A 23,082-nucleotide genomic window follows, 5' to 3' on the forward strand; every position below is an offset into this window, starting at 1 on the left:
ATGCAGGGCTCGATCCAACGAACCGTGAGATCATAACCTGAGCCAAAATCAAGAGTCAGATGCTTGGCTGACTGAGCCACCCAGGAGCCCCTGGCCTCCGTATTTTAATATGGTCCAGATCTTCTTGCCTTTTCCAAGTTAATTAGTGTGAACCCAGAAGTTTTTATGACAACCCAAAAGTAAGAAATTTAAGTCCCACATGAATTGTATTCCAGAGTTATCAAACTGTGACAAGGGACAAGCCACAGATCCTATCAGCATCTCCCTATCTATAAAATATGAGTGTCACAACTAATTCAATAACAGGGATGCTGTGACAACTGGTAGCAGTGGACTTCGAATTCTGTAGTGCATGACTCAGGAAGCAAGCGCCATATGTGTGGGCATGTGGGCAGGTGGAGGGCAGTGGACACCTCAAGGAAAACGACATGGGCAAAACTGCTAGAGGGGACATTATTAGCAAGTTATGGCTTTGATATGGGAATGACAGTTTCTCTGTAATGTTTCCACCCCTATATTAGTTTTCTATTGCTACCTTAAATTACCACAAACTTAAGGCTCAAAGAACACCTCCCAGTTATTGGTCAACAGTTCTTCTGTAGGTCAGAAGCAGCATAGTGTGGCTGGATTTTCCAGTGAGAATCTCAAATGGCTGAAATCAAGGTGTTGGCAGGGCTGTGTACTTTTCTGGAAGCTCTGTGGAAAACTCTGTTTCCAGGTACATTCAGGGCATTGGCAGAATTCGTTTCCTTCTTGTGCTTTCCACTCAGCCCCCTCCATCTTCAAGCTAGCAACGGCTTGTGGAGTCCTCACACTTCCTCTGCCACCTCTTGACTTTCAAGGACCCACATGTACATTGGGCCCTCCTGGAGAATCCGGGCTCATCTCCCTACTTCATGGAACCCTGATGGAACCTTCACTGTATTCGTGTTCTGGCATCCAAGGTGCCATTAGTGTTGCAGCAGAGGGCAAATCATGGGGGCAAAAATTCTGTTGACCACAAAGACTAATAAAATCATTTAGCACTCTTTAACCATTTATATGTGCTTAGTGTTTCCTTTATATGATGACAAAATATATGATCAAAAGTACAAGATATACAGCTTCTCCCTTCTAAAAAAAAAATAAGCAAAAGGAAAATTAATGGCACTTGTCTGACAAAAGCAATGAAAGGGGCCAAGGGATGGCTTTGCAGTTTGGAATCTTTTCTTAAATCAAACCTAAATCAAACTTTGGAGCTCGGAGTCTAATTCATATTTATTCAATCAACAACTCTTCAGTCTACTTCTGTTCAAGGATTTTTCTCTTAAAAGTAGGCAAAATAATTCTGAAAGGATTCAAGCATCTCCTCAGAATCTAAGTTAAGCAATAATGAGTAATATAAACAGATTACAGTGAGTAATACTGTTGATGTTGAAGCCCAGACATCACTTTATCAATAGGATGTTTTGATTCCCTACGTGTCTTACAGTTTATAAAACTGAAATGATTTAAAGCGTTTTCCCCCTCTTGGTTTGTAATGAAAGGTTACAGTAACAATATGCTCTCCATTCATCAGAATGCTCCCCACTGTTTTTGTAAGCTTGCAATGAAAGAAATTTGTTTTGAGCTGCATTTCCAAGAGAGTGTGGGCGGGAAGTAGTTTCTATATTTAAGAATGATTCTGAATATGGCCTGAATTGATAATGAAAATTCAATGGCAAACGAGCTCATTTAAGAACAGTATGCAGCACATCATGATCATTGGCTGCTAGGATATAACATTCATGTTAATGATAACTTGCATTAGCATAAATACTTGGAGTTTTTCTCGAGGGCTAAAAAAGCTATGTATGATTCACCTTTATATCTCCATTGTACACAGTACACAGAAAGTACTGACTAAATATATGTTGAATAGATGTGTCCAAAGTACGTTTTTACATCCATTTTGATCCTCACCACAATATTTTCAGGGATCACATGAGGACACTGAGGTGTAAGAATATCAGGGGCTTATTTTTTTATGTTTCTATTTTGGCCACAGATATTATAAAAGTATAGCTAAATACATAAATGCATGGTGTTAGAAGTCAATCCTGGGACCAAATCATGGCTCTACTACTCTATTTGTTTGCTTGGGCTGCCATAACAAAATGGCCACTGACTAGGCAGCTTAAACAAGAGAAATGTATTTTTTCAGTTCTAGAGGCTAGAAGTCCAAGATCAAGGCATTGGCAGGGTTGGTTTGTGGTGAGAGCCCTCTTCTCAGGTTGCAGATGGCCACTTTTATGTTGTGATCTCACATGGCCTTTCCTATGCACACATGCATGTCTACAATCTTAATCTCCTCTTTGTACAAGGACAACAGTCATATTGGTCCACCTATGTGACCTAAATTATGTCTTTAAAGATCTTGTCTCCAAATATAGTCACATTCTGAAGCACTGGAGATTAGGACTTTCAACAATATAAACTGGGGAGTGGAGGGTGGGGGGAGACCAAAGTCTGCCTATGACAGAGACTTTATAACAGGGCAATCGTAACTCTGTGAATAGGTTTCCTCCTACTTTCTACTGAATTTGTGTCTTTTCTTGTTGATTCCTTTCTATAACCTGGATCTTAATCCTTGCTCTCTGTATATTTTCCTTACATCATTATGATGATTCTTTTTACCCTACAGGTTTTAATTTTAATACACTCAGCTTAATCAATATTTTTATATAACTTTTGTGTTTAAGAAAGAATTTCCTTTTTCAAGTACATAAACATATTCTCATAGTTTCTTCTAATATGATCGGATTTTTATTTTTGTATTCACATCTTTAATTCATTTGTCTGATATTTGGCAAATGATTTAAAGTAGAACAATAACATTCTTTTCCCCCCAAATGAACAACAGTCCTCAAAACACTTGTTGAACTGAATCATTTTCCCTATAATGTTGTCATCTATATACACATCCTTACCTTCTCACTTGCAATCTTTCTTCATTATCCTCTACTCAGTGTTCCATCCTCACCAAAGCACTGAGACCACTCAAGCCAAGGACACAAATGACTTCCATGTGCCAAAGGCAGTGGTTACTTGTCTATCCTCATACTACTGGACATTTTGGGATGTGTCACACAGTTCACTATTCTCTTTTGAAGCACTTTCCTTCCTTGGCTTCCATGACACTGCAATCTTTTGGTTTTTATTCCATGTCACTGACCACTCCTTTTTAGTTACCATTAGTGGCTCTAATTCTTTACCTTCATTTTAAACTCTAGACTCCTCCAGGACTCACTGTAGAGCCCCTTCTACTTCTCTATTCACACCCCCTCCTTAGATAATCTCATCTAATTCCATGTCTTTTGCATAACATTGATATGCTGTAGATTTCCTAACCTACATGAGAATCCCTGACCTCTTTCCAGAGGTCTAGACTCCATTCATTCTCTTTCCGCTGGACATTTCCACACTGATGTCTAATAAGGATCTGAAACTCAACATATCTAAATCAAAACTGTTGACTCCCCCTCTCCCAAAGCCTGTTTTGCCACCAGGCTCTCTCATCAACCCCATTTATCAAACCAAAGGTGTAAGATGTACTCTTTTAAATTTCTAAATTCTACTTACCACCCAGTCCTTTTAACTCTACCTCAAAGACAGATGTTTTTGTCTCTGTATCCCAGGATTGTGCTTCCGTGTTCAAACTACTCTTATCTCTCTGGTAGACTTCTACAGTACCTCTTCCACCAGGCTGCCTCAAAATCTATCCTCCACAGTAACACTTTTCTAATCTTTATCAGAGCACATCACTCCCCTGTCTGAAATCCTTTAGAGGCCTCACTCTGCACCTAGAAACTATACTTAAACTCGTTACTCAGGCCTATAAAGCCAAACTTGGTTTGATTCCTACCTTCTCCAAATTTGTCTTGTACCACTGTTCCCCTCATGTACTTTTATATTCTGCTCCTTGAATGCTGCAAAGCTGTTCTCTCGTGACGGGATATGTGCTAGTTCCACCTTAACTCTACCGGCACACTCTTCTTCAGTCCTTGGCATGGCTCAAGCTAAAACTCATGACCATCTCAGATTAATATTACCTCCAGAGAGAGGCCTTTCCTAACTGTCTAATGAAATTCCCAGTTTTGTCTGTGTGGGTGCCCTATTTTAATTCTTTACAGAACACTACAATATATTCTTTGTTTATTTTTTCATTGGTCTTCTATTTATAACCTCCCACTAGAACAGAAGTTCTGTAAGAGCAGCAATGTATCCTCATCCTGTAAAAATGTACCTAGTACATAATAAGTGCTCAATAAATAAATTTGGGTTTTGTTTTTGAAACTTTACTCAATTTCATTCATCTATTTGTCTATTTTTACACAAATACCATCCTGTCTTTATTTTATTTTATTGTATTTTATTTTACTTTATTTATTTTATTTTTGAGAGAGAGAGAGGAGAAGAGGGGCAGAGAGAGAGAGAGAGAGAGAGAGAGAGAATCTCAAACAGGCTCCATGCTGTCAGCATGGAGCTCCATCTCACAAACAGTGAGATCATGACCTGAGCCAAAATCAAGAGTTGGACACTTAACTCAGTTACCCAGGTGCCCTGACCACCCTGTCTTTATTACTATAGTTTCAGCATCTATTTTAATACCTAGTAGAATAAGGACTACCGCATCACATACATTTTTTTCAAAACTGTTTTTTCCACAGTTGTGAAATATCTATTTCACATATATTTCATACTCAGTTTATCATGTTTCATTACTTTTCATTGGTATTGCTTTGAATTTATAGATTAGTTTGAGGAAAACTGACATCTATATAACACTGAAGATTTACATTAAAAAATATAATGTATTTCTTTTTTTATTTAAACATTGTTTCTCTGCCCTTTAGTTTTACAGTTTCCTTTTTATCACTTCTAAAGTTATTCATTAGCAATTTATTGATTTTTTTAAAAAAATTCTCAGGAATGTGTGTTTTTCTATTACACTTGTTAATGTCCAGTCAAGAGGATAGCTACTTTATCTAGATCTTATTGAGGACTTTAATTTGATGTAATAATTTTTGGTTGATTTTCTTGATTTTTTAAATGAGATGGTAAAATTATTTTCACACGATACTTCTTCAACTTTTTTAGATATGATACTGCATTGGCTGAGACCTCCAGAAAAATGCTCAATATCAACATTAATGCGGGCATCCCTGTTTTGTTCCATGCCTTCATGGAACCACCATTAACTAAGCCTGATCTATGTTTCTGGCAAAAATCTTTTATCACATTAAACAGGTCCCCTTTATGCATGGGTGGCTCAGTCAGTTAAGTATCCAACTTCAGCTCAGGCCATGATCTCGCAGTCAGGTCCATGGGTTCAAGCCCCACACTGGGCTCTGTGCTGACAGCTCAGAGCCTGCTTCGGACTCTGTGTCTCCCTCTCTCTCTGCTCCTCCCCAACTCATGCTCTGTCTCTCTCAAAAAATAAATAAACGTGGGGCAACTGGGTGGCTCAGTTGGTTGAGCGCCCAACTATGGCTCAGGTCATGATCTCATGGTTTGTGGGTTTGAGCCCTGCATCAGGCTCTGTACTGATGGCTCAGAGCCTGGAGCCTGCTTCGGATTCTATGTCTCACTCTCTCTCTGCCCCTCTCCCATTCATGCTCTGTGTCTCAAAAATAAATAAACATTTTTTTTATCTCAATCAATCAATCAATCAATCAATAAATAAATAAATATTAAAGTTTTTTAAAAAATCAGTTTTACAACAAAAAAGAACTGAACATTGATACGAGGTTTTTGGGGGCAGTCCAGCAAAGCTTTACTAACAATTCCTAACTGTTGAGCTTCCTTTATGACACAGATAGAGCACTTCATCTTTTTCATAGTTTACTCCTAACCATCACAGTATTTCTACAAGATGGAATATTTTTTCACCATTTTAAGAATGAGGAAATCTTGACTCAGAGATTTATGCAATTTATCATAGGTCACAAAAATCTAATAAGTAATTACTCAAGGATTTATGTGCCACTATATCTTGCTTCAAAGCCCACACTCTTCCCACTGTGTTCCATTTTTAATTCAGTGAGACATTAGACCAAGTCTTTCAACATGCCCTAGAGGAAAAAATAACAAATGTGTTGAGCTTATGGGCTAATTAATAACCATAGCTGAAGAATGTCTACCTTGATGTCAACTCTGAAGAAGATTTCAAAGGAAAAAGTCACAAGAGAACCAACATAGAGAACTAGCTGTTTGTCACTAATAGCTATATCTTGTCAAATTAATGGCTCCCATCAAAGCAAAATGGGAAAAGGCATAGATAAGCAAGTTAAACAGGTCAGTTCATACAATGGATTATAGAACAGAGATTCAAAAACATCTAAAGAGTTGAAATGTTGGGCCAAAACGAGCAAGAAAAGTTTCACATGGTTAGAAGTAACATTGACCCTTAGGTCAAACAAATCAAATACACGTACATAGGATGAGAATAACCATAGTCCTTGTGAAAAAGGTCTAGTGGTTTAAACCAAAAGCTAACCGTGTGTTATGTGGGTGCCAGGCACATTGGTACAATTCCAGTATACATGGATAGCACTGTCATTGGCCATAGCAAGAGGTTAATAGTACTACTCTCCATATCTGGAAATACAGATTTCGTTCTAGAAATTATATTTAATTTGGCCATAGCCTAATAAAGATGCAAGTCACTATCTCATATTCACTTCATCAAGTCCAGGATGGAGAAAATATCAGAGGCAATGAAGAACCCCAAGACCTTCAGTGACTGGTTAGGTAATTTGGGGGGAGCAGGAAGTCCACGCACCAGTGCACTTCTTGTGCCTCCAATAAAAAAAAAATCATCATCCCATTTTTTCGTGTCATCTAAGAATTCCTGTCCGTACTTACCGCTACTCCTGTCTTATAAAGGAGGTAATGCACAGTCTGTGTAACGTCAGCAGCATGCATTAAATTGTGGTAAGGATTTTTATGCTTGCTGTATCCTACTTCCAGGGCCTCCACAAATGAGACAAGAGCAGAAATGGGGATCTGAAAGAGAGCAGGAAGGTGGTTTAGCTAGTGATTTGGTAGCCTGAAGTGAGGGAGCAGAAATCTAAGGCACTCTAGCTGCCTCTTTCTGGAGGCATAACATACCACGTGAAGAAACGTGAACTTTTCAAAATTAGTAAAAATCACTGAACAAATTATCAGCTGATTTGAAAAATCTCCCAGGAAGTCCCTGGTTTAAGAACAGTCTTGCCTGCAAATTGCTTTTTGTGCTCAGTTTTGAGCTCCAGGGGGAACGAAACAGGATCATCTCAAAGACATTTAGGGCAGAAAGGTAGGTGTTCATTTATATCTCAAGCAAAGGGTCAAGTCTTTTATTTCTTGAGAAATAAATGAATACAAGCTGTGTAGCATATATCATTTATTTGGGGGGGAAACACAAAGTACATAGAGATCTCAAGTTGTAAAATCATTGCAAAATAAACTTAGGCTGCCACCTCCTGAAAACTGTGCCCTTTAGAAGGAGTGATTGTATGCCCTGGACACATGGAAAAAACACAACAAAATATGTTCTATTACTTGGCAATTTATTATTGTTGCATTGCAATTTGGATTAATATTTCCAAATAACCTAATTCTTTTTTTGTCTCAAATATGTATAATATACATACCTGCTTTTTTTGTGTGTGGCAGAAAATAAAGACTAGTGCAAAATACTTCTACCAAAAAAAAGGGGCCCCTGAAAACATTCACTGTATTTCTGTTCTGGATAAATTCCTTGGTTAAGAGTAAATTATCAAATATAACACTGGGGAAAAAAGAGAGAGTGTGTATTCCAGTATTCCAGGAGACTAACCATCACGTTAGAAAGGAAAAAAAAAAAAAGGAAAATGTTTTACTATTACGCTTTGTGAGCATCCATTACATGTTCTTCCTTGGGCACATCCTTCAATATTTACCATTTGTGGGTTTTTAAAAATGTAAATGTTGCCTCTCATCTGTCAGAGACTAAGTCATTATCATTTTTAAGATGAAGATTCAATAAACCTAGGTTCTTTGGACTGTTCATGAGAGATGCATGAGTCACTGAAGTGTTAGGTTACAAGATGTGCATATGTGCACAAGAACTGAGTATCCATCAGGTTTTCAAGCAGATTTTTGATACAAAAGTAATTGAGGACCACTGCATTTATGGCTATGTAAGAAATACACCTCCACCTGTGTTAGGAAAGTGATAAAGAACTGTGCTGTCTAGAGAAATCAAGGCATTATATTAAAAAAACAAAAAACAAAAACCCTGCGATTTCCAGAGGTTCATCCATATGATGAGAGAAGTGCAAGGAACATGGTACGATAAAGGTCACTGGACAAATGCACAGATTCCCTGAGGAACCTGGCCCCACCTCTAGAGCCCGTGGTATTAGAAAGCACAGGGGTTTGAACACTGAAAACAATTCATGCTCTTTACTTAAAGTTAAAGAATTAATTTGAAGCATGAATGGCTGGGAAATACCGATGATCTGTCACAGATGATAAGTGAGAGCGTTTGTCTGAATCTGAGCCAAGTGGTGGGAAAAGAAGTTTGCAGAGACAGCAGATGCACACTCTGTCTCCATTACTGTCTCCATGCCAGGAGTGCTCGACAATACATGAAATCAGGCTGAAATGAGATCCGCAGGCCGAGTTGTAGGGGAGTTCTGCTAGTCCACGCTTCCGGTTGTACTTCTAGGAAGACTGGGATCAAACTGTGTGGCTCCGGCCTCTTGCCTGCCGTGAGCCCCACTGGACAAGGGCTTAGGGAAAAGTTCCCACTGCAGAATTCAGGGAAGCGTCTGTCTGGATGATGCTTCCCAAGTCACCCACAGCAGTTTTCAGTCCATATTAAAAGGATTCTCTTAGTCTTAGCCCAAAAGTCATGCAAGGGTGGACAAAGCATGCATATTTTAAAAGTAGGCAGTGGGGCTCCTGAGTGGCCCCTCAGGTGGTTGGGCGTCCGACTTCGGCTCAGGTCATGACCTCACAGCCTGTGAGTTCGAGCCCCACGCTGGGCTCTGTGCTGACACCTCAGAGCCTGGAGCCTGCTTCAGAGTCTGTGTCTCCCTCTCTCTCTGCCCTTCCTCTGCTCAAGCTCGTCTCTCTCTCTCTCAAGAATAAATAAACACTAAAAAAATTTAAAATAAATTAAATAAATAAATAAAAGTAGGCACTGACCTTGAAACGGCTGATCAGATCATAGCGTGTGAGTAATTCATAGAAAATGAATTTCAGTGCATGATCCCCGCTGGCCTCATTGAGGGAAAAGACATCAAAGGACCACTTGTCCACATCCTGTATGGCAGGGCAGGAGAAAGAATGCCTTAGTCCATAGCCACTTGCACAGCTACCAGTCTCCCCACTTGGGAGTTACCCCATAACCCTCACCCAGGATTTTCACAGCCCAAAACTCTAACACCCTTTCCGTCCTCAAACTTTTTCCAATTTGGCACACATAAGTAGCATGTACTGATAAAATAATTTTAAGTAGTCTTACTATTTGTAACAACAGCTCTAATTTATGGAGTGCCTACCACATGCTAGGCATTGTGATGGGTGATAAATACATGATTTGTCCTGAAAACAACCCTAAGTGGTAGGCAGTATTGGTCACATCTTACAGATGAGAAAACTGAGAAGTGCATTTCCCTCAGACGCACCACAAATGAAGTGTTATAGACACAAGTGGGGGCGAGGACACAAAAACAGTCAACAGATGCCTCAGCTCAGGCTCTTTCCATTAAGCCTGTCCACTACACCGCTGAACTTCTTTATTCACTTCACAACATCTTTATTCACTTCACAACAACCTAGGGTGCTTCCCTCCTCCAAACTTCTCCCCAGTCCCTTACTATTACCTATGGACTTCCTCTTAGTCCACAGTTGAGAACATTAACCCACTTAAAATCTTCAGAAAAATGCCTGATACAGAATACAAGTAATATGTCACTTCAGTTCAAACTGCTGAGCTAAAACCGTGGAGAAAGATTTCATTTCACAAAACAGAAAAATGCTACCACTTTTGGAGTCACTGATCTGAGAACCTAGCCCTCAAATCTGTAAGTCACTTTACTAAAAAAAAGTAAAACTAAGACCTAAGCTGAAGGCGCTCCTCACACACCATTCTTGAAGTTCAAAGGCTTATATGTCTATAAAGATATAGACTCCAAGATATATGTAAACTTGTCTGATGTGTCTTTGACTTATAGTCAGCCACTTGTGGATGTAGTAAACAAAAGTGCGTTTAAGCAATAGTTAAAGCAACAGTTATTTGGTTTCTTGTGTCAAGAGTTTCACTTTCAGGGGTGCCTGGGTGGCTCAGTTAGTTAAAGCTTCCAACCTTGGCTCAGGTCATGATCTCGTGGTTTGTGAGTTTGAACTCCACATCAGGCTCGGCACTGGTGGTACAGAGCCTGCTTGGGATTCTCTCTCCTTCCCTTTTTCTCTCTGCCCCTTCCCCACTTGTGCATTCTCTCTCTCTCTCTCTCTCTCTCTCTTTCTCATAAATAAATAAACTTAAAAAGGGGAAGGTTAACTTTCGGTAAAGACAGTGTCCTGCCATAAGCATGACAATAAGGACCCATGTGAGACCATGTTGAGTCAAGGTAAAGTGTCAGATGCTTCCCTGGAAGAGACTCTGATGGTCTGGAACTGTTAACATAAGTGGCTCTCACCTCAGCCCTCAGTGCATTCCAACATCAGCCAGCTATTCCAATCCTGTCCCGTCTCAAACATCCCAACCACCAAAGATCATCCTAAGGCCACTAGAGTCTCTCTCTTGGATGCCAGGGCACAGGAAAACTGAATCATATATAGGGAAAACAAAACTTTTCCAAAAGGGTTTCAGTGGATTGCTTCAACTGACACTTACTGGTAACCTCACCTCAGCCTTCTATAATTTCTCCTCCATTATAACAACTAAAGAAATAGCTCTAAGTACTGAGCATATTTTCTGTGCCAGGCTCAGTGAGAGAAGTGTTAATGTACATTTGCTAGCCCTCACAACTCTAGAAATAGGTGTTACTTTCCCCACTTTTACAGATGGCAACCTCTGAAAGACAAGAGGAATTGGCTAATGCCATTTGGTAGCAGATCCAGGTAACAGTCCCACTGATATCACTGCCAACAGATGGCATTGTAAACTCAGTGAATATATGCTGTGACTGAGGTCTCATGCCCTAAATGCCCAACAGGGCCCAGGCCATAGACAGCGGGGCCATTTAAGATAACCCACGACCTAAAGCTTCACCTTAGCTACCATAATTGCCATTGTCATGCCATCCATCATCTGACCATTAGTCCTCAGGAAAAATCCACAGACAACTCAGTAGGTGGGAAAACATTTTGTGATTTTTTTAATCCTATTCTCTCAAATGAATAGAAAAGAGAAAGGCTGTCACTGAAAATTGAGAAATCATCACAGTAAGAAGTCATTATTTATTCTGAATATTAGGAGTTAGGGAAACAGGAGGAAGAGTGTGAATAGTGAGATGGATGTTCTCTCCTGCCACTCATTTTTATTTTTTTAAATAAAGAATATGTTTATTATTTTTTTAATATGAAATTTATTGTCAAATTGGTTTCCATACAACATCCAGTGTGCCTCCCAACAGGTGACCTCCTCAATGCCCATCACCCACTTTCCCCTCCCTCACACTCCTCATCAACCCTCATTTTTTTCTCAGTTTTTAAGAGTCTCTTATGGTTTGCCTCCCTCCCTCTCCTTTTTTCCCCCTTCCCCTCCCCCATGGTCTTCTGTTAAGTTTCTCAGGATCCACTTAAGAGTGAAAACATATGGTATTTGTCTTTCTCTGTAGGACTTATTTCACTTAGCATAACACTCTCCAGTTCCATCCACGTTGCTACAAAAGGCCATATTTCATTTTTTCTCATTGCCACGTAGTATTCCATTGTGTATATAAACCACAATTTCTTTATCCATTCATCAGTTGATGGACATGTAGGCTCTGTCCATAATTTGGCTATTGTTGAAAGTGCTGCTATAAACATTGGGGTACAAGTGCCCCTATGCATCAGCACTCCTGTTCCCTTGGGTAAATTCCTAGCAGTGCTATTGCTGGGTCATAGGGTAGATCTATTTTTAATTTTTTGAGGAACCTCCACACTGTTTTCCAGACTCTGCCACGCATTTTTAAAAGGGCCGTAGTTGTGATTCTCCAATTTTAATGTTCTTCAGAACCACCCAAGGTGCTCAGGAAAAAATGCTGATTCTTGGGTGAGGGACTTGCAGAATCCTGCTGCAGGACGTGGAGTCTCCATTTTTAACAAGCACCTACTTTAACTGTCTTAAGCCATTCTTCCTGTCTTACCAAACTTGGCCCAAGGCCCATTCCCGAAGAAAAATTTCATGAACTTCCTATCAGTCTAACATAGCCTGAAACTCCTCATTTCCTCCCACTTTAAACCTGGAGTCTGCCCAGGGTGTCTCTTTCTAAGTTACACAACAGCTGCCTTCTAAACAATAACAACACTTCTATAATTTCAATAACCCCACCTCAAAAGATTAGAGAGAAAACTCCCCAAATGAGAAGCTAGCATATATTGGACGGAAAAAATTAAAAGAACAAAAATTTCAAATTTAGAGATTGGTGGTGGTTAATTATTCTCTTATTTAAGTGTGATTTTATGCCATGTTCTTACATTAATCACAAAGGTTAACACGTCAGTGGCATGATGGTTATTTTACTGAATTGTATTTTCTAAGTCTTTCAGGAAATTTTCTATAATAGAAGGAAACAATAGTGGTTCCATATAAACTGCTGGCAATGAAGGAGAAATAACCTTTCCTAACAAGCACCACCTAAAACAAAATAAAAAAGAAAAAGGAAAGAAAAAAAAAAGAATATCTGTGTGATCTTGCCAACTCCCCTTCAATCCACTGCAGATAAAACCAAAGTCTTGTGGGGTGGGAGGTGGGGTAGAAATATTACATTGTAAAAAGATCTTGAACTTCCCCAGTAAACAGCGGACAGGATCAAGACAAAGGGAAGCTTTAGCCTTATGCACATTATCAGCAATACTTGTAGAGAAGGGTAGTACTTTGGAGAGTTAGTACTTATTCTTGGGCTGTATCATCTAGGTTCCTTTCCCCTCAGAAAGACAACATGTGCTCATCTGAGAATTACTTTTCCCTAAGCTAAAAAATAACAATTCATGGATATCCCAGGTTGCTCCACATTTTCTTCAGTTATTTTGCATAGAAAAGACGCTCCAATTTAGAAGAAATATTTTCATAAATTTCTTAGCACAGGTATAACTACCTGTATTGATGTTCACAATAAAAGAAGAAATTATAAGATAAAGGCTTCTTTTAATGTCCCTAAGCTTTCATTGAATGTTTCAGGTTCCGTTAAGAAAATCAATGCAGCTTCATAATGGGTGTTATGAAACATCAGATCTCGTGAAGCGATTTCACTGATTAAATGAGAAATGTCGCTACGAATTTCACCAATGTATTGGGCACTGGTGGGGGGATTGAAAAGGAGTGACAGGAAACGTGTCTTCCTGCTGTAACCTTCTTGAGTATCTTTCCTGTTCTTAGGATGAGCTAAGAGGCAGAAAATGGAGAACTGAGAATCTGAATACAGGGTCTCACAAATTCAATTAGTGAATGTTCTTGCAGCAACAGAAAGAGACTATGAAATATATAATCAAAATGGCCCCAAAAGGCTCACTCTTGACATTGAATTAAGCATTCCCATCCCTGATTCCATAAATAGGTAACTTAAGTTATCTTCCAAAAATATCATCAGGTAATACATGTTTCAGGTTTCAGAGAAAGACAACAATACATTCAACAATAGTAATGATGCTAGGATGTCCCTGAGCAAATGGATGATTCCATGTACAGACATCATGCAATGTCAAGGAGCCAAGTGATCTGGCCCTTAGCACATCCCCACCCTCAAATCCAGAAGCCAGATCCGCCTTAGTACAGCCAGGATAACCTCAAACCAGTGGACCTGAACGGATGCACATCTAGAGGAATACATCCACTTTGAGGCTTTTAGAGATATTTTATACAATTCCAAGAGCTTGCCTGACAAAATAATTCTCCAGGACTTAGCACACTTAGACTCAAATGTCTATGTAACTTCTCATGGAACTTTTGGGCTCAGTGGGAGTCTTGGGTAAACAGTAGGATACATGGGTTCTGGGGACACACATTCATGCAGTAAAACGTTACTGAGAGCTTCCAATGTGATTGGAACTCTGGTATCAAACTTTAGCTCTGGCTCTAATTAACTGTATCTTTTTAAAAATCTCACTAAGTCTCAGTTTCTTCATCTACAAAATGGGCTTAGAGTAGATAATCAGATAATACCACTTTGATCAGCAAAGATCCTTCTGATGGTGATGTAGAAAAATATGAAACCCACACTGTGTGATTTAAAAAATTATCAGGGTGCCTGGGTGGCTCAGTTGGTTAAATATCTGACTCTTGATTTCAGTTCAGGTCATGATTTCACGGTCATGATCTCGCCACCATGAGATTGAGCCCCGTGTCAGGATCTTGCTGAGCATGGAGCCTACTTGGGATTCTCTCTCTCTTTTCTCCCCTTCTCTCTCTGGTCCTTCCCTACTCATTCTCTCTCTCCCCCTGTCTCTCTCTCTCTCTCAAAATAAATAAATAAGCATTTATAAATAAATAAACAAACAACAGAAAGAAAGAAAAAAATTAGCAAGACAAACGCAAAAAGATTGTGATACTGTAAGAACAGATAAGTGAAAAATAAGAAGTCAAGAATGACTGGGAAACCTGTACATGAAAGCCTCTCATTTTCTAACAACAAATGTAACTGCACTTTTAATTTTTTTTTTTCAACGTTTATTTATTTTTGGGACAGAGAGAGACAGAGCATGAATGGGGGAGGGGCAGAGAGAGAGGGAGACACAGAATCGGAAACAGGCTCCAGGCTCTGAGCCATCAGCCCAGAGCCCGACGCGGGGCTCGAACTCACGGACCGCGAGATGGTGACCTGGCTGAAGTCAGACGCTTAACCGACTGCGCCACCCAGGCGCCCCTAACTGCACTTTTTATAGGATACCATGTACACTGTAAGATCTTTTCATTGGTATTACCTTTAGTGCTTCAATAACAGCTGGTGGGTAGCTCAGTCCAACCATGTTTGATGTCCGTCTATACATTCTGGCAAAGTCAGAGGGGAAAAATGCAATGTCATATCTTACAAACAGGAATTAGCAGGACACACACTTATACTAAGTGCTGACAAATAATGAGAAGTCATGTCGTTGGGTGAACCAAGAAACGTAATGGTGTTTTACAACCTTTTTCACAGACATTCAAGTCGCCTAAGAAAGAGTTAAATTCAAGAGAAATTAAAGCAATCCCAAATACGTGAACCATTGGAAAGAAACAAAAAAAATTAATCTCTGTGCCCCAAATTGGAAAGTCAATTATTAAAATGGGTCACTTCTTCTGCCAGAAGTGAATTATAGTACAGCATAGACAGTATGCAAAGTAGCACTTTAACCTGAATGAGGAACTCCTATGGGCAACCCATTTGGAAGAGCTTGTTCTTTAGAACTGTCAGAAACAAAAAGAAAAATGTCCCAGGTGAACTGTGAACTGAATGTGGCATTTCTAAAACCTGTAACTGTGTAATGAGGGTCATAGGAAGAATAAATTGATTTGTGCAGTAAGGATTATAGCAAGAAGAAATCAATTACTGCAATCTATTTCTGGGGAAGGGGGCAATTTAACTTAAAGAGCAAAATGGCCAACAAAATTGGAAAGTGTCATGGGGAACTCAAAGCCTTTCAACAAACTGGTCCCTCTGGGTCAACAACCTCAAGGCATCTTTGCCCTGTTCCAAATGCAGGCACTATCCACATATGTCAAAGGATGATGGATTAGATGACGGCCTTTTTTAAAACTCAAACCAGATCTTTTCTAGTTAACAGAAAGCATTCTGAGCAAAGGCAAACGCTTGTCCTAATGATGCTACAGAGATTAAATAGACATGTTTTGGCAATCTCTCATTCAAGACTATCTGTTTCCACCAGAATTTTCTGGTTTATAAAGACACCAAAATGAAATCAAAGAAAAGCTTTCAGTTGTTGGAAACTGGTGTTCCTTTTGCTGCTTTGGTCACTGAATGACAGCTATCTTTACCTCTCCACAAATATCCCGGCCTGCACTGCATGGACAATGCTCTTGAACCGTGGCTTCTCCTCGCTCCTTCTGAGCATCATCCCCATCTGCCTCGTGAAGGTGGAGGCCAGCCAGTCTCGGACCTCAGAAGGCACTGCATCTGACTGAATGTCACTGAGTTCATCCTCTGTATCCAGGAGTCGCCTGAACGGAGGAAATACAACCAGGACACTGAGATTAAATCTGAAGTTAGAGCTCTCTGTTCAAAACAGCTGCTCCTTCTTTCTACCCCACCTGCATACATAGGTACAACGAAACCAGATAAAAATGGCCACAAAAAATACAGCATGTTTTTAGTAAGGCTTATAAAACCTCACCATTTATGTTTCAGGATGGTTCTGTCTACCAGACTGGACAAAGAAACACAGAACTCAGAGGAAGTCAAATATACTCCATCTCAGGCTGTAGGTCTCAGACCCAATGCACTAAGGAGCACCCAGTATCTGTATTCCTAGGTTTGTGGAATTTGAATGGGATATAAATCCTCCACTTAAACATGCATTCACAGGGAGGTTTATTTTAGAGATGGACCATGTGGCATTATTTTGGGTTTAAAAAAAGAATATTTAAAGACTGCTATAGACAATAATACTGTATCACAAACTCTGAAGTTGCTAAGAGACTAGATCTTAATTGTTCCCACCACAAAAAAATAATGATGATTATGTGACCTGATAGAGGTGTTAGCTAACGCTATGGTGGTAACATTATAATATATAACATATAATAAATCAACCCACTGTACAACTGAAAGTTACCCAATGTTATACATCAATTATAAATAAATTTTTAATAAAAATAAGTTTAAAATAAAATAAAATAAATATTTTTTTAAAAATTTAATTTAAAAGAGAAAAAGAACTACTTTGTAAAATATTATCCAAATCACATCAACCCAGTCCTCTGAAATAATAAACATCTGAAATGATGTCAACTGATATTCTTTCTAGTTTGATAGCACATTATAGAAATTCAAATTCTAAATTCAAGAAAAATTTCCAAAATAATTCAGTTCTTTATTTGAGCTCAGTTACGTAAGTCAGATGTGCTTACCTGACTTTTCAAACTTGTTCATAGGTCAGACCACCAGAAGAGAACATAAATAGTAATGAGTTATAATAAAATTATATTTTATATTTATATTAAGCCCTGCTAAAAATAAGCAGTATAAACAGGTGTTCATAAAAAGGGTTTTTTAAAAAAGGTTCTTTGTTCCCCCCCCCTTTAGACACATCAATTGGGGGGCAGGGGAGAAAATGAAACATTTGGGAAAAACTAAGATATCAAATTTCCTTAAATTAGGAACCAAGCATGTCACCAAACACTAAGCCACATACATAATTCTTAGATCAGGGGGAAATCCTTTCAGATTGGAATCTGGTACAGGAAAGTAAGACTGACAGAGGAGCCTGTCTGAATTAGGAAAAAGAAGATAAGATTTTCATATTTACCATGTCAACATTTTTCAAAAGAAAAGCTGTTTTGCTATTTTCAAATGCATTTGGTGACTGGAAGTGCTTTCATACTTTTGGGTAATTCAAGTGGGATGAGTCTATTAAGAAAATCAGTAACATGTAAGATTGAAGGAGGAATTCTCGGTGCTTAAGGGGATAAATGCTTCACTACCACTTCAGGAGTTTCCGCTTAGAGACAGATGTGAATTAAAACACGAACATAATTTTTAGGCTGAGGCTGACAATGTGCAATAATTACAGTGGAACTCTACACTTGATAAGAAATCTTACCATATTTTTAAAAATCATTTCTTCTCCTCTTACATTATCTCACTTCATTGTCATAAAGGCCATGTGAGAGAAGTTCAAGTAGCTTCTTTTCTAGATGAGGGGGTACAGAGGATGTGTGAGGGTAAAAATCTACCTGATTCCTTTGTGGAAACTAAAGTGCCATGACCAGTCATTTGACTGCTACCCCATACAGGCCATGGGGGACATTTCAGAAAACCACATGACAGAAAACTTCCCATCAGTGCACTAACTTCTGTCATTTCTAGCTTACCTGGTTTCATCAATGTACACGGATTCAAGTACCGTGGCTGCATATTCCAAATTCTTCTTAAGATCTACCACTGAAGCCTCTCCTCTCTCTAATTGTTTGACCAAAGACCGTAGCCTAGGGGGAAAAAAAGACATGACTAAACTAGAATAGAGGAAACAAAGAACAATCTTACAATTATAGTGACACATTTTACAGCCATTGAATATTTTTATTTACCCCAATATACCTGAAAGGAAAACACAAATCTAGTGATGGAGTAGACCAGTATTTCTCAAAAGAGCAAGTTATAAAACAAACACATACGTTTTTGCCAATGTGAAGCAAAAACAAAAAATGTTCTCATCCACCAGGCACTGACCACCCCCGAGACTTCTAGCTATCTTTTATCTAAGAGTTCCCTAAATTACCAATGATTTTGCTGCTTCTCTGATTTCAATTTTTTTGGTTCTAATTGGACGTATTAAAGCATGAGCAGCACCATTATTCACCAAATGCCACTGGAGATTCCACTGTGTTGAAGACTATGTTATGTTTGTTCAGCAGTGACCAGCTTCATGAGCCTGCATGGGTAACCTCATGGCCAACGGGTATTCCAGGATAGGTAAGGAGAGTCAGACCACCAAAACACCCATAGAGGGCTACATAAGGAATACATGAAGAGAAACTATTTTCCTGGACAGGAGGAATTCCTTGCAGATTAATACCCCAGCTCTAAGCGGGGGGTGGGGGGGGTGGGGGGGGGGGGGAAAGAGGCTGGATAATAAACCAAGGTAATGAAGACAAGACCTTCCCCACTGCTGGTCAAGTATTCCAGACAATGTAAAAGAAATGATAAAATATGCTCTCTTATTTATATCAACATTATCCCCACAGAGAAGGAGTTAGCATATATGAGAGCAATAAAATGACAGCAGAAGATCAAAGTCCAGTAACTGAGAACACTGTAAATACCAGAGATATGGAGGTTGAACAAACTCCTTGGGCTGTTTGACACTAGGTAAAGAAAAGAGCAGAAACTTTGAGGACAACCTTGGGTCTGAGCCCCATATCCCAACATATTAGCTATGCTATACCAGGCCAGTTATTTAACTTCTCTGAGTGTCAGCTAAAAAAAAAAAAAAAAAAAAATGGGAGATTCAACCACCAAATGTTCTAAGTTGATATAAAGATTAAATCAAATTGATATTAATATGTTCACATCAATCATGTGGATTTTTTCTAGCTTCAATATAATTAACACATCACATTGTATAAATTTAAGGTGTGCAACACAGTGATTTGACACATGTATATACTGCAAAAATGATTACCAGAATAGGATTAGTTAACACATTCATCATCTCAAATATTTACAACCTGTTTGTGTGTGTGTGTGTGTGTGTGTGGCAAAGACATTTAAGATTTACTCTGTTGGCAACTTTCAAGTATACAATACTTGAAACTAATACTTGCTAACTATAATCACGGTGCTATAATCACCAAAACACATTAGATCCCCAAAACTTATTCATCTTATAACTAAAAGTCTCTATTCTTTGACCAACATCTCCTCATTTCCTCTTTGTTTTTCTGAAGGCAATTGTTACTATTATTGTTGCTGTTATTCAGTGACCTTGATCATCAGAGGCAGCCAGACAGGAAACATTCTAGCAATATACCTAAGAGTATTATGAAGTCTCCATTTCCCAAGGCTATGCCCACGTTCCTGACTTCAAAATATCCTCAGATTTGCCATCATAAGAAATAATAGGTCACTTCTTGGCCAGGTGTAGACTACTCCCCTCCAGATCTACATGAAAATGATCACCTGTAAATACTGAGGAAAAGTTCTGGATTAACCTTAAACAGTAGGTCAGCCACACAAAAGAAATTCCCAGGAATTTCAGTGATATAAAATACAGAAGAAATTAGATTGAGGATGGTCACTACTGGACTTGTGAATCTCCAGCATGTAATGGGAAAACAGGCAAAGGAAACCAGCAGAGGCCTCTGTGGGCTTAGAGGTAAGGATCAGCCCTGTGGCTCCCATTAGCAGCACTAGGAAGTGTTCTGGATTTCAGGGGCAGCAGGACAGGGAGTTGGCATGGAAGGGCTTACCAGTCACTCACACACAGTGGACAGCCAGCCTGCCAAAGAATGGGGAGATTGTTGTAGCTGTGAGCCCTGAGAGCTATTCCAAATAAGGAATGGAAGTTCTTTAGCAAAACACATTCCTGGCTAAGTGTGCCTCTAATTTTGACTCTCACCTCCAGGGGCCCAACTACCCCCAAGATGTCTGGAATCTCAACCAGCAAAGTCAAATGAGGGTAAATTTTTAAAAATTTTTTTTTAATTTTCTCCCTTCATTTGGGGTTTAAAGATTCCACCAGGAATTGACATGAATTTCTAATAGGACCCATGTCAAATCTCAAAACCTAAGAGGAATGAACCAAAAGTAAAAAAAAAAAAAAAAAAAAAAATGGCTAGGCAAAACGTAAGACTAATAGAAGTAAGGACCAGATGATTCTGTCTACCTGCAATAGGGCTTCCATAAGAAATAAACAAACAGAAGCAGCTTTAGTCAAATAAGTTTTCCTAGACTGAAGAAAGCCTTTTGTAAGAGGATGAAAAGGAATCAGATAAAACCAGGAAAAAATAAATAAAAACATCCAACATTTGCTGTTGTAATTTTTCATTTCAAGGAATAGAGAAAAGAACTTGAAAACGTTTGAGAAAATAAAATATATGACTTACAAAGTAAATAGAAATGTAGCTGGCCATAGAATTCTACCATGCCAAATACCAGAGAGCAATTTAAAAGTAATACCATTTTTTAAAGAATAATGTGGTATAATTCAAGAGATCTATGTCTATATCTATACAGTAGAATTGCCTACAAATATATTCTCAGGTGTGGATAAGTTCAAAAATCCATCATTAATATGATTTTCCAAAAAAACAAAACAAAACAAAAAAACAATAAACTTGAAGGCATACTCTAGGACAGTGATCTTTCAAGGGTGGGAGTACATTCATGGTTCTCCCATTAAATGGATTGTGAATTCATGACCTAGATTTAACTAAGCCAGTTTTTACAAAATAGACAAGTAGTTTCAAAGATTTTAACAAATGGCAGATGAAACACAATCCTAATTATATAAGGCCAAGGAAATATAAAAATGACTGACAGGTCTTCTCCCAAGACAAGCTCCTGTTCCTAGTAGAAGGGCTTCCTATGTCACTTTTATGAACCAAAAAGCAATTATAATTGTCAAAAACAACTGAAATTATTAAGAACATTATATGGAATACTGCTTTGAATCCACTATTCTTAAAGATCCCTACTCCCAGGAAAGCACAATATCGGGGCAATACAAGTCTAGAAGAGTTGGGTATCATCTTGTGATCTCGCACCAGGGCCACAGGCCAGAACAGGAGTGGGGCTCCCAGGGAAAGCATCACCTGGAATCCCACTCCACAGTTCAGATTAGAGCGCTGAAAATCATCTCCCCTGGAAAGTCCCAGGCTTGGTACCACAAGTAGCAGAAAATCAACAGTGTGGGGCTCCATCCTGATGTAGTCACCAGTCGTGCCAGTCAGACATTGGGCACAGCCACATTTATGTATCCGCTGTGAAGGTCTGACATGACAGAAAGTTGTAAACACAAGCAAACCCATAACTGAGTGACTTCAACAAACCCAGAGAAGAAATAATACAGAATAAAGTACCTTTAGGATGCGTAAGAAGTACTAAAAATTCTTATCTGTTCCCATTTCCCTGGCTTACGAGATGAGCAAAAGATTCTACCTACACCCTGGTGGACACAAAGGAAACCTAGGACATACTCAGTGTGTTTATGGAGAGCACCTAGTTGACAGTCACCTCTCTTTGTTCAAGAACAACTAAACAGAAATATATATATATATATATATACATTATTATATATTATATATTACATATCATATATATACTTATGTATATACTTACAATATATACTTATATAATATATTATTATACATATAATATATATATAACATATCAATGAAAAGATTCAGTATTAAAGAAAGAGAATACAGCACTCAAAATGAAGAGCAAGGACTCACTTTCAAAAATAAAATTCACTAATGGCAACAGAAGTAAGTTTCAGGGAACATCTGCTTTGTGTTCAATAAAATTCAAGAAAACATGGATCTGTGAAACAAAGGTGAGAGCGGAAATCATAATGTAATAAAAAGCAAACATATTGAGACAGGAAAAGAAATTTAAAAGAAACAAAACACGACAATAGAAAGACTATATAAACTTTTTTTTTTAGAAAAAAAGAAGTAAACGGTGACCAACTTTTTAGACGCCCAGCTCCTATTTGGACTGGCACCCATCAAACACAAGCCATAGCTGTCCCTGTCCACATAGCTGCCAGCTTTATGCTTTATGCAGCCACCACACAAACCCTAGAAAATTCCAAATGTCCTTATTTTCAAATATTGTTGAGCTCTAAGACAGCATTCAGGTGGGTGTTTCTCCACTGGCCCCCTCTACACCCTCTCCTCCTTATCCTTCTTGGAATATGACGCCCTGTCCTTCCCTACCTACCACATGAAACTGTAGCTTCGTGAATGGAAGAGTTTCAAATTAGCTCTTTCACCACTGCCACCAAATCCCTAGATTTGAATCCATCTTAAGAAGAGTTGTCTAAAAATAGCCAAGATCTCTCATACCCACTTACAAAGTATTTTTGTTAACTTTGGAGAAGACTAGCTAAAGGAGGAAGGCTCGGATGCCCTCCTTTGTTTTCCTAGTGAAATTTGTCTGGGTATTTTTCCATGTGGATTCTTTTCACCTAAAAGCCAAGGTCCCAAAGGACCAATCCCAG

At 38.8% G+C, this 23,082-nt stretch overlaps 1 protein-coding gene across 1 annotated transcript in view; it reads right to left on the reverse strand.

The window, feature by feature from the left end:
• Positions 1-23,082, reverse strand: part of PDE1C (phosphodiesterase 1C) — a 509,458-nt gene that overhangs the window by 91,188 nt on the left and 395,188 nt on the right. Inside the window, 5 exon segments of the mRNA XM_030308191.1 lie at positions 6,886-7,026; positions 9,196-9,312; positions 15,121-15,187; positions 16,175-16,357; positions 18,230-18,343. Coding sequence (XP_030164051.1) covers positions 6,886-7,026; positions 9,196-9,312; positions 15,121-15,187; positions 16,175-16,357; positions 18,230-18,343 — 622 coding nt within the window.

The sequence above is a fragment of the Lynx canadensis genome, chromosome A2, assembly GCF_007474595.2.
Source record: "Lynx canadensis isolate LIC74 chromosome A2, mLynCan4.pri.v2, whole genome shotgun sequence".
NCBI classification, from domain to species: Eukaryota; Metazoa; Chordata; class Mammalia; order Carnivora; family Felidae; genus Lynx; species Lynx canadensis.